At 41.4% G+C, this 13807-nt stretch overlaps 2 protein-coding genes across 8 annotated transcripts in view; one reads left to right on the forward strand and one right to left on the reverse strand.

Annotated features, from left to right (window-relative positions):
- MYRIP (myosin VIIA and Rab interacting protein) overlaps nucleotides 1–8454 on the forward strand; it is a 210634-nt gene extending 202180 nt beyond the window's left edge. For 5 of the 7 annotated variants that reach the window (XM_059847977.1, XM_059847957.1, XM_059847969.1 and 2 more), the window contains 5 exons: nucleotides 2045–2206; nucleotides 3859–3963; nucleotides 4060–4120; nucleotides 4897–5015; nucleotides 5702–8454. In XM_059847977.1, the coding sequence (XP_059703960.1) occupies nucleotides 2045–2206; nucleotides 3859–3963; nucleotides 4060–4120; nucleotides 4897–5015; nucleotides 5702–5734 (480 nt within the window). In that variant the 3' untranslated portion in view covers nucleotides 5735–8454. Of the gene's footprint in view, nucleotides 1–2044; nucleotides 2207–3858; nucleotides 3964–4059; nucleotides 4121–4896; nucleotides 5016–5533; nucleotides 5639–5701 lie in introns of those variants that run through there. The other 2 variants (XM_059847958.1, XM_059847988.1) reach the window with 2 other exon arrangements.
- Nucleotides 8455–9857: 1403 nt separating this feature from the next.
- LOC132328214 (prolactin-releasing peptide-like) lies at nucleotides 9858–12111 on the reverse strand. Its single transcript, XM_059848003.1, has 2 exons — nucleotides 11949–12111; nucleotides 9858–10381 (listed from the first exon to the last, which is right to left on the reverse strand). Exons 1-2 carry the CDS (start codon nucleotides 12094–12096, stop codon nucleotides 10203–10205), a joined length of 327 nt encoding a protein of 108 aa, XP_059703986.1. The 5' UTR covers nucleotides 12097–12111; the 3' UTR covers nucleotides 9858–10202.
- Between the last annotated feature and the right edge of the window lie 1696 nt (nucleotides 12112–13807).

Raw genomic sequence — 13807 nt, forward strand, 5'->3', positions numbered from 1 at the left:
GTCCATATCTAAATGACAGTAAAATAAGTCTCCACAATCTAAATATGAATGTATGAATAAGGGCATCATTTAGGGGAGACCTGCAAGGACACCGTTGCTGTTTGTAAGTGTAACAATTGTCCAGGTAAAGGGAACATTCTTTAGAAAAATATTTTCTTTAGCTTCAGCTGGAAATTTGTTCATTAACATTTCACAGATGTAGGGGCTGATTGAGTTACAGAAACACTGATGACCTTTCTTTCCCACATTTTTCTGTCAGTCTAATTTTCTTTAGATTTTCTTCCCCCTCTTGAAAATGACATCTTACTGTGTAGTGCTTTTTGCCACAGCACTTAAAATGCATATTTTCTTTAACTTTCTAAAGATGCTGCTGTTCAAAATGTTCTATTTCTTCAAGCTTTTAGATGTGACAGGGAAATCTAAAAATAATCTTCTTTTAATCTGAACTGGCTGCTGTATGTCGTACTTAAAAGATGTATCATTTAAATGAACAGTAAGAATAATTAAACCCCACAAAAACAAGCATTTCTATTAAAATCATCACATTAACTTTATGGACCACTTTTGTCCCGAGGTACTTCAGCAAAAATTTTACATCATATCACTTATTTCTTTTATGTATGTTTTTCAAAGATTTCATGCTTGCAGTTAGAAAGTGTTCTTACAAGATGCAGTTTGTACAGATGTAGTGATTTTGTTTCTTAGCAAAGTCACATGCATTAAAAAAACCTATCTACAACTGACACAAAGAAAAAAAAGCAATTTCAAGCAATTAAGAAACAATAATGAAATAGAAAAAGAATAAAAAGTAAACAAATTTCAATCTGGTCATTCTTCACCATTTTGATCCATAAAGTCACAGCATTGCCATAAATTATTTGAATATCTCTTTTGTCAAAGGACTGAATGACCCAGGAATTGTGGGCAGATATAATGACTCAAGTAGAAGATGTATGAAATGAAGGTATTGGCTCAAGGATCTCCTTCAGATCCTATTTGCTTGCCCTTTGTACCCTGAAGTCAGCCACAGCCATGTTTAATTCATGCTAGGTTTGTAACAACCTGGTCTTTACTACTCTTGCAATGGGGGAAATCAGAATATATATTTCATTACCACTGTGCTGTTACCAGCCTCATGGAGACAAGTCTCTTGGCTAAGGAGTAAATGGGCCGAAAGTGCAGCATTTTCATGTGGTTCTGCACAATTTTAAGCACAGATCTCAAAAGCTAATGCTTGAAAATTACCCTCTTCTATAAACCAGTAACCTCCATGTACCTTAGGGGGTTTGTGAAATAAACAATAAAACACAGTGTATCACTAATTACTGCTCTGAAGGGCTGAATGGGAAATGAAACCTTTAGCTGTAGTTATAGATACCAGAGGTGGGCCAAAATAGTAAATTTTTCATTTTTAGGAAAGAACTCTGAATTGTAAAGTCAGTAATTCTGTCTTATGTGGCCCAAATAAGCCTGTTGATCCTCCACAGATTCACTCAAAGGCCCAGGAGGTGGGAAGGTTTTGCCTGCTGTCTATTTGGGTGAGAGCAGGATAGGATGGAAAATTGTTACGCATATAAATATATTAACTCCATAGAAAGTTAATAACTATTTGCTGCTGAGCAGTTATTCATGCAGTTTTTACTGCCAGAAGGCATCAAGTGGGTTAAAGAAACACAGCTTTATATGAGGTGTGATCTGTTCACTTCCCTTTGTAGACTTAGGGTGTTTATGTGATTGAATGTCAATAACAAAAAAGCAAACTTTTCAACTTTTTTCTTCACTAATCAATCTGGAACAAATCTGGTTTGGAACACCATTTTAGCACCTATGAAATCTGTAATGCAGCCCCCTCATTCATCCCTTCTCTTTGTGGATGTGTGTTTTTGAGATTATTTCCCCATGACTTTCCTCTGCCAGGTAAATCTCCCTGTGGTGGGCTAGCAAGCAGGGAAGCTTGCAGGCATGATGGAAAATGCAGTCTGCTCAAACCTGCATATCCACAAACCAGGAATCACTGACACCTGTCCCCACCTTGGCCCTGCAGGTGTACCTGACAGCCAGCACGGTGTATGGGCTGGAGGGGCAGCTGACCAACCTGGAAGATGCCGCACGCAAGATCAACAGTGTTACTGAGGAATCTGAGCTGGCTGATCTGGAGGATCAGGTGGCCACAGCAGCTGCCCAGGTTCATCATGCAGAGCTTCAGGTGAGGACAGCAGCTCCTCTCCATCTGCAGGTTTCACACTGCCTTGCCTAACACCCACCTCAGCGTACGCACTTTGAATATTCTTTTGTACTGCCGTAGTCTGGTGATCCAAGGATGCTGACTGCATCACAAGCTGAGCAGAGCATAACTGAGCTGTGTAACTCAGCCCAGACAGATGGACTGTATCTCTTTGTTTCTTCCCTCAGCTTGGTTTGGACTTGGCACTGCAGTGCCTCTTACTGCAGTACTAATGCTGGACTGCTCCTTGCTGCCAGGCAGCTCCCATGGTGTGCTCTGTGTCATGTGCGTGGCCCCGGTCAGACAGCAAATAGAGTCTGAGGCAGTTTGTCTAACCAGCCACTTGTCAAGCACTTTCCAGAAGATGCCACTGTTGTCAGCTTTCTACCAGCAAAGGCAAGCAGCAGCCACAGGCTGAGCCAAGGACAGAGCCTAGGGCTTGCATGCCTGCCATGGGATTTAGGTGCTAAGCAGCACACATCCCAGCCAAAGGCAAGAACTCTTGTGCATGGTGATCTAGCACCACTCTAGCAGGCTCCAGAAAGGCTCAGAACACATTGCAATCTGGTGCTAAAAGGTGAACAAGATAATGCTGCCAGACCTCAAAGGGCTGACACTGCTTGCAGCTCACTACCCAGAAAGATGTACCCAAGTAGTCTGTACCCAGCAAGATGCCCTGACCTGACTCTGTCAGGGTTTAATGGGAAGTACCCAGTGATTTTACTCAGTGGAAACATGCTCAACTCAGGCCTGAGCAAAGATCTGAGAGCCTGACATGTCTCTGATGTCAGAAGTGCATTGCTGTACTGCTTGGCAAACTGGCAGTGGTGTTTTGTTGACTTTGGTCATTATTTTAGGGTAAATCTGTTAATGGGGATGAGAGGCCTAAGCTATGAAAGGAGGCCAATGGAATATCTTTTACAGAGTGAAGCCAACTGTGGCTTCAGGTGTCATTGGGAATCAGCTGTTGGGTTATATGTCTGACTTCTCTGACTCTTCTTTCTCTTTTGTCAATACTTGTCTCCACTACTCTCAATATCAGACTACTTTTCCCTGGCAATTTGTTTTCCATTCAGTCTTTTTATGTAGTATATGCCTGCATTTATGCATGCTTGTGTTTAATGTGCATTTACATTTGAACTATAAATATTTAATATCAAATGTTTAGATTTTGTGACAGAGAATGTACTTTGCACATGTATGAAAATAATTTTGAGTTAGGAAACGTGTCCCACAAAGTCATTGTTTGAATGTAGCCCTTTAAAAAGACAGCTTGAATGAGTTTGGAGTTATGCAGCTAAAGGTAATCGGGAGATAGCAGATACAGGTTTTCTCTCCTCCTTTCTTTTATTCCTCAAAAGGAGTAAAATGCCTCTTCCTTGGAGTCACAAGGTAGGTTGGATTGTTCTTTTACTCCATCTTTACTAACAAATTAAGCCCCTTTTAATGTAAGGACTAAAGAATGCAGGAAAGTGTCAGAATTGCTGAAGAAGTTAGCCATCTGTTTATATTTTCTTATTAAAGAGGATTTTACTGGGGGAGGGTTATATTTCAGTAGTGGCATCCACAGTAATTTTAAAACTTCTTTTCCCCCCTCCCCATCTGTCTGTCTCTCTCTTTTATTTTCTTTGAAGATTTCAGATATTGAGAGCAGAATATCAGCTCTCACTGTTGCAGGCTTGAACGTGGCTCCCTGTGTTCGCCTGACAAGGAAACGGGATCAAAAGCAAACAAACCAGGTGCCAGAACATTATGTAGTATTCAAAAAATACATTGGGGAAATCTTGCCTCTTTCTCTATAATGGAATTGAGTAATGCATGTGTGTTGTTCACAGATGCACACAATAGACACATCAAGACAGCAGAGGAGAAAACTTCCAGCTCCACCAATAAAAGGTGCGCCTAAAGTGTTCTGTAAATGAGAGGGACTCTCTTTGTAAGATTCAATATACAGCTCTTGAATGTACAGGTCAGCAACGTAGGCAAAAGTTTAAGTTATGAAATGAACAGAGAAAGCCTAATAGACTGTCCCATCCTCCTAATTTTCCATGTACTTGCATTATATAAAATACCCCTTTGTCACATTTAAAAGCATCCCCAGTGAAAGTTGTGACAGTGACAGGTAAATAAGAGCAGAGGCAGAAGACTGGAAAAAGCAAATGAGGAATGCTGAATACTTGCCCTGCAAGAGGGGTGCTGCTGCTGCAGTATGCCTGGGCACCGCACAGTGTGGCTGCCACCCTCCATAACCCACCACTTCCTTAAAGTCTGTATTTGCTGATTTCAGTCTGTATGAAATGGCTCAGCAATATTCCTGGTATGTCAGAGAATGGCTGTGAAATGTCTTTATAAAATCAAGTGAGTTTTTTCTTTCATGATTTTTGTGGATTTTGGTTGGGTTTTTTTTTTTAGCTCTGCAGTGCATTATCTCTGAAAATTCTAGGGTTTTGTTCACTGCACTATTCTTTTGTAATTCCACTGATTGACATGGCCTCAAACTTTAATTTATATGGAGTACCACAGCCTGCTGTTTTTAATTTAAATTAAATCCAACTTTTCTTATACATCTTAGGGGAAGTTTCATCTCTCTAGAAGCTGTGACTCTTCAGAAGTATTTTTATATCTGCTTCAATCTCTTATGTGGGAAATCTCCCCTTTTGTATTTTTCACAGGTGAAAAAATAGATGGCTCTCCAGTTACCACTGTCAGAACGTTTAACAGAAACTTCATGCTTCAAGGATCTCTAACACAAAGAACTAAAGAAAGGAAAAGCACTGCCAAGGACTTAATGGTAAACAAATGTTTTTAAAACTCTGTTAACATCAGTCAAATAGAGAGATAGCAGTATCTGTGTAGGCAGCTGTATTTCAGGATCTTCAGAAATTTTCTCTTGATAGTTTGAGGAAAAAAATAATATATACTGCTGAGGCAACTCTTGAACAAATATGACCAGTGTGCTGGAAGATGTCTGACTATATACTGTAGAATAGCAGCTCCTGAGTGTCAGCTTGTGATAATGTAGCCTGGCTGCCAGGTCTCCAGGAACGTGATACCCATATTTTTTAAAGAATAAATAAATTAGTTATGTGCTGCATTTCAGACTTCTGAACCAGACCCTCACAGAACCAGCTGTGCATTGTAACTTGGCAGGGGAGAGCCACCTTGAATTTCACTAATTGCTGAGAAATGTTCAAAGGTTATCTAAGTGGAATTAAAGGGGTAGACAGGTCACACATTGGCTCTGCAGGGCTTGAACAAAGAAGCTTCACTCAGGACACCCAGGACAGCTGTCAGTCATTTCTTCTACAGCAGCCATAGAGGGATAAGGAAGAAAGCTGACTGTCCCAAAGGAGTCTGCCACCGGACACGCGTGAAATACATGGGGAAGTGAGAAAGGAAAGGATCCAGCTGTTTCTTCAGCAGGTTTGCTTAGTTCTTCACTCATGTTTTTTTCTTTCCTGTCCCTCTCTGTTCTAGGAACCTGCTATAGGATCTGCTGTGATGTACTAAACTTACTCTTCCCTACTGCCAATAACACACTGCCTAAGGCTGTACACTAGAGTGCCTTTTCTTAACAGCCATTGTGTATGTCCAGCTGAAAATGGACCCTCAAGAACCCACAGAGCCTCAGCTATAGGGCTTCATTTGGATACCTCACTGAGAAAGCTGTCCAAGTCTTCAGCATTGTGGTCCGCTACAGGAAACTCTGCCTTAAAGTTCTCAGAGGACTCTAGACAGGATGCTATGTTTCAAAAGCAAGGCTCCACATTTTAAGATGCACTTTTTCTCCCTATCGATTGTACTAAAGTATGTAGTCTTTAAACTGCAGTATGTTTTTGTACACTCAATCAGTCATAATTATAGGCCAATTAATCTGCCAAAGCAGACCTGTGATCCATATTTGCTGGCCTCTTACTATTCATGTGGGCATCTGTCTTGTCGAGCAATAAGAACAACTCTGTGCAGTGTGTGCTGCTTTTCAGCTGCGTGGAGGGAGAGGAGAATTTGTGTGCCTCACTCTGCTCCCAGGGAGTCAGTGGAAGTCTTGGGAGGGTTGGTAGGAGGAGGAAGACTTCTCTGTTCTCTGAGAGTACATCTCGCAGATTGTATGTACCAGCTCCAGAGCTAGGGATATTGCTCTAGGCAGCAGGGGTGTCATGCTGAACCAGGAACTGGTGGCCACACATGTGGACCAGATGTCTGCTGAGTTGGGATCCCAGTGTCTGGAAACATCTGAACACTGTTAAACCAACACCTTCATATATGTCTTGTTCTTGGCAGCATTGTCCTCTTGGTGGTGGCCAACCGTGCTGTAGTTCAGAATAAATTGTGTACAAACCTTTAAGACTGGAAAAAAGAGGTGAAAGTGTTGGGGATGAGATCTCTGCTGACTGACTGGTGGTTGTGGGGTGGCTGCAGCTTGCAAGAGATTCCTTTCTGATATTCACTGGTGTTTCTGAGAAGGAGGCAAATGTAGCCTAGACATCAGTCCCTATACTAGTCTGGAGCCACCAGAGAGTAGCTGGGGCCTTTTGCTGGTGCCACAGAGACTCCACTATTACTGGACCACTCTGAATTGGATTGTGAATAGTAATATTCTTTCTTTCATTTCTTGAGACCCTTAACAGGTGAGTCAAACTAGAAGGCCCTTTGGCAGATGCCCAAGGAGGGAGGATGCTGCTTACAGGGTGTCCCTCTCACCCTTTTGTGGGAGAACATTGCCAATTTGTGGGTTTTTTTGCTCTGAAGAATACAAAGAAGGTAGTCAGAGGAGGTGATAAGCCAGTGAATCCCTTACCTTCCACACCAGTTGCAGAGCAGGTACCCAAGTGCAGATGAGGTTGATGTGAAATGTGCTATGAAGGAAAGCATGGGCTGGCAAGTTCCCCTCAGCATTAAGGAGTGGTGAGCTCTCCCAAGAGCTGTGGGAAGGAGGAGAGTTCCTTCATTCCCTGGGCTCCCAGTGAACACCCAGGAGCAGAGCACTACGTTACCTGCCATGCAGCAGGAAAGCAGTTCTGGGACACCAGGCCATGAAATGTCTGTGGCTAGGCAAATAGCAGCAAAACTGGGCAAATTTCCTGATTGGATGGATTTCAGGGGGTGAGTGGGGAAGACAAGGAATGGCTGGATGGGTTGATTGGAAAGACAGTGCCAGTTGCAAATCTGCCATCCACATTTGACATCTAGCTTGTCAGTACTCTGGTGTCCAGCTGCATGTAAGGAACCCTTGGAATAAATACAACCATCTTCCCACTTACAATACATAAGTGTGACTCCATTCCTTCAAGGAATTTTCATCTGCCCAAGATCTGACCCAATGTCCTCATTCTGGGTGAAATTAGGCCTTCTTTTACTCTCACACTAGTTCTCTGAAATTGGTTTGCACAGATGTGAGGGAAGAATTTGGCCCACTCTGTTTAATATATAAATATATATATAAAACAAATAGATTTTATTTATATATGCAATCCAGTAAAGGAAATTAAACAGAGTAGGATGCCTAGTAATTTTTTTGTTTTTCAGTCTCCTCCTCCATTGACTGTTCTTGTGTATGTATACAATACATTCCCAGGTTCTGGTTTATGCAGGTATGCGTGTTATGAAATGTCTTTAATGGTGGTTGGTCTGCATATTCGTCTAATAAATAATAACTAATATTGTGTATGTAATATTAATACAGAAATGACTAATTTTAATAGAATAACTCTCTGGCTTTTGTTCTGTTAGTGTGATTTAAACAAGCCAACAAAGTTTGGAGTAGGTTGTTTTCCTTAAGAGGCATGAAACGCAACTATTATCGTGTTACAATGTTAAAATATTCAGTCTTCTTTGACAGACAAATGTGTACTGTGTAGGCATTGCAAAAAAAAAAAAAAACCTTAAAAAAAAATTCCACTTGCTCTAAGCATTTGAATTTTTACAAATGTTTATCGTGCCAAATACGTGCAAAGATATAATTTACTGTTTTAAAAAAATCATAAAAGCATATGTTATAGCACACAAAGAATTATTTTGTCATCAGGTGATTTCAATCTTTAGTGTTAATATTTATATTTAGATTAATTTTTATAAATGAAAATATTTTAATGGGTAAAATGAAGACTATATGACCTATTTGATTAAGTCTGAGTGAATATTAAGCTTGCCTTGTTGTTGTTATCTGCATACTCATCAAGAATTACTGTCAAGAGAAATTATAAAAGAGTAAAAGCAATTTATGAAAATAATGCCTTTTCAACGACTTGATTCATAAAGAAAACCAAAAATTTCTTCTCTGTTGTTTGGATTTATGTGCACTTGGGCCTGGAAAGCGTGCAGACGCCACAGCCACACACGTAACACCATCACAGCCAGGACACAGGCATCTCCACAGGGGAGCTGGGGTTTGCTGACAGCAAGGGCACACACTCGGGTCACACCTCCTCCTCCTCCTCCTCCTCCTCTAGGGCTGGGGTGGGAGGAATCCTGCTAGGAGCATTTGCTGGTGAGTCTTCTCCAAACCATCGAGTCTGTTGGCCTAAATACCATCTCAAGCACAGTTTCTCAGGCAGAATTTCTTGATCTCGCTCCAGGATTGCTACAAAAACTGAGCAAGAACCCTGCTGATAATCTTGGTCTTGCACTTCCAAAGTTCCTTGCAATGAATGTGGATCAAAATATTTATCAGCATATCTTCCCCACTGTGAAAGCATTCAGTCAAATTAGTGTGTTTTAAGTAACACTTTGGGTCAGCAGCTTTGTTGTATTATAAATAGAAGTAACTCCCTTATTATAATAAAAACCCATCCTTTCCTGACAGGCCATTTGCAAAAAGAGAAAGAAGGGTTAAAATGTCTGCAATGGTTAATTCAGCTATTAGTTTTAGTGGTAATTCTTACAAAGCACAACTAGAAGTGGAAGTCCATTCAGCTTTATCCTTTGCAGAATGCTTCATGGCCTGGATGTAACCATCAGGTATTACCTAAATTGTAAACTATCTTTTTTGGATATGAGCCATAGATAAAACTGTATTATTCCTGCTGATAGTTATTAATCAAGATGAAACCCATTGTAAGTAACACTTCTTATAAAAGTAATATAACAAAGTTGTATTAACATGAGTAAGTAGGGGTATTTCAATAAGGCTGGAGCTGCATCTCCAGCCTTATTGATGTGGACTAATGGACTAGATAGTACATGGCTTGTGATCCTCAAAGAGTGACTTTAGCTGACTCAGACAATGTACTTGGAAATAATGACATTGTTTTAAAGGGAATCAGCTCATTCAGGCCCTTGCTCCTTTTGGATTATGGTTTATGATTATATGCCAAAGGCACAAAACTACTCCAAGGAGTTCAATTAGCCAATTTTTTTTTTTTCTTCAGCAGGGAGAAAATACTTATCTTCAATAGGTGCTCCTCTTTGTTCATTAATATATCTCTCCATCAGTACAGGAAGAATCGTGGAGAGCCAGTGGGTACTTCAGGGAGACATTCTTAAGAGTGGATATTAACAATCTCTATAAAAGCTACACACAGAGAACCAGCATTTCATGCCATTAATGCAGGTAGATTAAAAACTGGTAAGAGCCTTTTTTCTTTCTTCCAACCATTGCTTTTTATTTTTATATATCAACAGCCATTGACTTTGAAAAGTGACAGGAAGGTTTCATGATACATTTAACACTGCAGAGTTTAAATCCCAGCCCAAAAGCTGTGTGGGTTTTGGATAAACCTAGCAGTGAACAGGATCAGGAGATTGCTGGGGATGCACAATGAAGAAACATTTTTATAAGCAGTGGTGGCACTCAGTGCTGGTGTCCATGCATTGTCTTTTACCTGCACCCTGAACATGTTTCTTTTTGAAGGTACTTGCACAAGGAGCAGAAAGAAGAGCAGTGTGGGATTTCTAGGCAAAGCAGAACTGTAGGTCTGAGGTGCAGGGGAGGACACAATTCAAAGAACAGAGGTTGGGTCACCACCTTGGGGAACAGAGATCACCAGTCACTGTCCTCTGTGTCCAATGATTTTTGCTCCCACAAAGCATTCAAGATGAAATCCAGGTGTCTGCTCACAGGCCTCAGGCTGCCACGGCTGCTTCTTAGCTGCCTCTTCCCAAAGCGACCGATGGGGCGAACACCACGGCCCACATACCAGAAAGGGTCGATCTCAGGACCTGGAATTCAAAGCATTCCGTGAGGATGTACTACTGCACTCGGAGGCAGTGTTTTCTGACCATCTTGAGGATGTTAGCTTACTTGGAGCCCAGGAAAAAAAGGAAGGGAAAGGCCACAGCCAGACACACAGCTTACTGGTGCCTTTGAGAGTTACTTTCCATGTGTAGAGCCCAAAGGAAGAGGATTCCATTGCAAAATTAATTTTATCCATCTAGGCTGGGCTGCAACCTGCATTTCTAACATGAGCCAAAGGGCCCATCCAGATTTTCTGCAGTAGGTGCCGGGTACACTAGTTCTACAGGCCAACAAATCCACTGGATTGCAGAGGGGGTTCCTACATGGGAGGTAAACATGAAAAGTTAATTCTTGTTCACTTAGGAAGTTGTTTTCATGGATCACTATTTTTTTTCTTTTAAAGGTCTGACACATGACTGATTTTTGTCTAGTCTAGTACACTTTTGGGGCAGGTCTGCAAAATTTTATAGTTCTATTAAAAGATTATATTAAAAAGAGTATTTAAAGAGTACTAAAGACTATATATTAAAAGTTATAGCAGCAGGGAAATTCTAAAACACACTGGAGATGATGCCACCGTAAAGAAATCCCAAATCATTCCAGAGACAGACAACTGTCAGGAATAGGAATAAATTACAATTTAAGTGCATTATATATCATCCCCATCACATGAAAGTCTTAATCAATACAGGAAGAATTTCCCCTGTGCATTTTGATGATTGAATAGAGGAAAAAAATCACCTTGCCTTTAAATTTCTCTGTATATACATCTTTTAAGTATTTCAGCTGTCTTAACAGCCTTTCAACTCAACAAAATCCAAGAAACTTTCACCTGTGTACCTAAAGCCTGAGGTTCCCAACATCTCTATTCTCTTTAATGGGGAGAGGTGTGGCACTGAGCCCACACAACCTACTCTCCACAACCCCTCTCTCCCACTCCACCTTCCATCATCAGCCTATACTTCTTGGGGGAAGATGAGATTTCTTGGTGATTTTCTCAAAGATCTTTTGGATTTTGTGCTTGTTTAAGCTTCAGATATATGGTAACATCCCTGACCTGGATAATCTCAGTTCTTCTCAGCATCTCTGAATGGAGATACTTCAACCACTTGTATTTGGACTTTCAGAAAATTCACAGTCCCAGACAATTGAAGATGTCTGTAAAGTGAACTTAAGCTTCTGGGCCATTGCTTTCTTTTTATTACATATAAGTAGTTGTGTAGGTCTACAGAACACAGCTGAAAATTTGGTGCTTAAATATTTGATGTATACTACTTTACATTTTCTTCTCTGTCCTTTGTACATTAGTGTCTTCTCTGATATTTATCAAAAATAACACTATTTACCTTCGCTAATTAAGGGCTGTGAGAAGGACAGGAGGTTCTGTATATGCACTGCCAAGTGCAAATGGAAGCACAGGGCCTCACACCAAGGTGACACCACAGAAACACCTGTGCGATTTGCTGTTGAACTTTGCCTGACAGCCCAGCCCTGATCCCTCAGTGCAGCACAGACTGTGGGGTCACCGTGTCAGGTGAGACTCATACTTACTTCTGTTGTCTATCTGGTGTTTAAATGGCCTGCTCTGTCCCGAGGCAAAGCTGAGCGACACCAAGAGCATCAGGACATAGACAGTGACTAGCTTTAAATGGTTTGGTGACCACTGGGCACGTGGTGTCCAGGAGATTGGATGCCACATGATGGAGCAGTGGTGGGAAGGCTGTAAGGAGAAGAGTGAACATGGGGAACACATATGAGTTAAAGCTCTCAAGGTGAAGGAATGTGTCCACTTTAACAGTATGTTTCCATCCATCACAGCCATTTCATGGCTCTAAGTTTTGGGGAACACTCATGCTGGAGATGTCCTGGGCATTTCTGTTTGAAGGCAAAGGCTATGAAACAGGCCATCTACTGAGGTAAGAAGTGGAGAGTTTTTCTCTCCAGCAGTGAAAGCCTTCACAGGGTACTCAAGTCCCAGCCCTGAGTTCACTGCTGATTCTGTATGGCTCTATGTATGACCACAGGCATTGGCCACCAAAGTGTGTTTTAGCCACTACCACCAGCATCTTATCCTTGCTTGTATATTGTGTCTAACATTTGTTTTCTACATACTCTTTTTACAACTAAATGCATTTCAGTATGAATGGCAGTGCTCCTCCTGTGCCATTACACCCTTTTTTTGCCAGCATGCAAAATTACAATTTCCAGTTACAGTTTCCACTGGTAGATGTCCCCATCCTGTAAATGCACCCAGATGCAACAGAATGAGAAATCCCTCCTAGCTTCCAAAGGATGGGCTGAGCAGAACAGAAGATGGTGAGCTGGGAAAGATGCATCCATGAAGGGGAGGGAGCCAGGCTCTGGTTACCACTGTCTCTTGCATTTTGTACAAGCTTCCTCATGGCAGCTCTCCCAGCTGTCACACCAGGACAGTCTGTCCTGTGACATGCAAGGTCTGCCTCTACATTTGACATCCTGGAGCCTCTGCCTATAGAGCAGGAGCCTATTTGCTTAAGCATCGTGTAAGTGATGTAGATACACAGGCACAGAGGATGTAGGAAAACCTCTCAGCTGTGCCTACACAGCAACTTCTCTTTGTGTATAGGTGGACTTTTTCCCCAGTTGCTGCCAAAATTTTAGCCTGCTTTCAGTAAGGCAGAGCATGAATGAAAATCTTTGATGCAAGACGCTCCCAAACACACAAAACAGGCAACACAGCAAAAACAGGAAGTTGGTTGTGTCTTTCACTAAAATGCAGTCAAAAGCTCCTTCACCCCTAATATTCAGTGAAGGTTTCTCAAGGCCTTTTTCCCACACTGAGAGTAGCTTACCAAGTAGCTTAGAGGAAAGTGATTTTAACTCATGATTTCAGAACTGCAAATTAACTTTTTCTGACTTTAATATACCATAAAAATCTCATGACAATCAGGACTAAATTATCTTAGCACGTAGCATTCACCCACATGGGGTGAATTTTGCCTTCAGTTTCAGCTGGGGTACCTCTCCTGTTGTTCCATTTTTGGCAAAACCTTAGGTTTTGAGTGAGACAAAAATAAGGTGTTTTGAGGCATCTCTGTGGTGTGTTTACAGGGCTGCTGACAGGTTTTCCCAGTTACTTGCTCCCTGGTTTTGTGTCTTGGGTTTTTTTGGGAACCAAGTTAGAGAAAGAAGAGCTTGCCTTGAGCTCATCATTGATGAAAGACAAAAATACAGGGAAAAGCTTTTAGCACACACTTTTTCCTAAGCACTGCTGTGTTCTGTGCCACTGCAGCCACTTTCTACAGCACTGATATATATTGAACTTTTTGTTCATACCCTTCTCCTGGCTACTGTTTCTGTGAAGCAAGTCATTCCCACTGCTCCCACACACCACCCTAAATAATCAGGGCACTCAGCATCTCTAATCCTCC

Source organism: Haemorhous mexicanus, chromosome 1, assembly GCF_027477595.1.
Source record: "Haemorhous mexicanus isolate bHaeMex1 chromosome 1, bHaeMex1.pri, whole genome shotgun sequence".
In the NCBI taxonomy this organism is placed as follows: Eukaryota; Metazoa; Chordata; class Aves; order Passeriformes; family Fringillidae; genus Haemorhous; species Haemorhous mexicanus.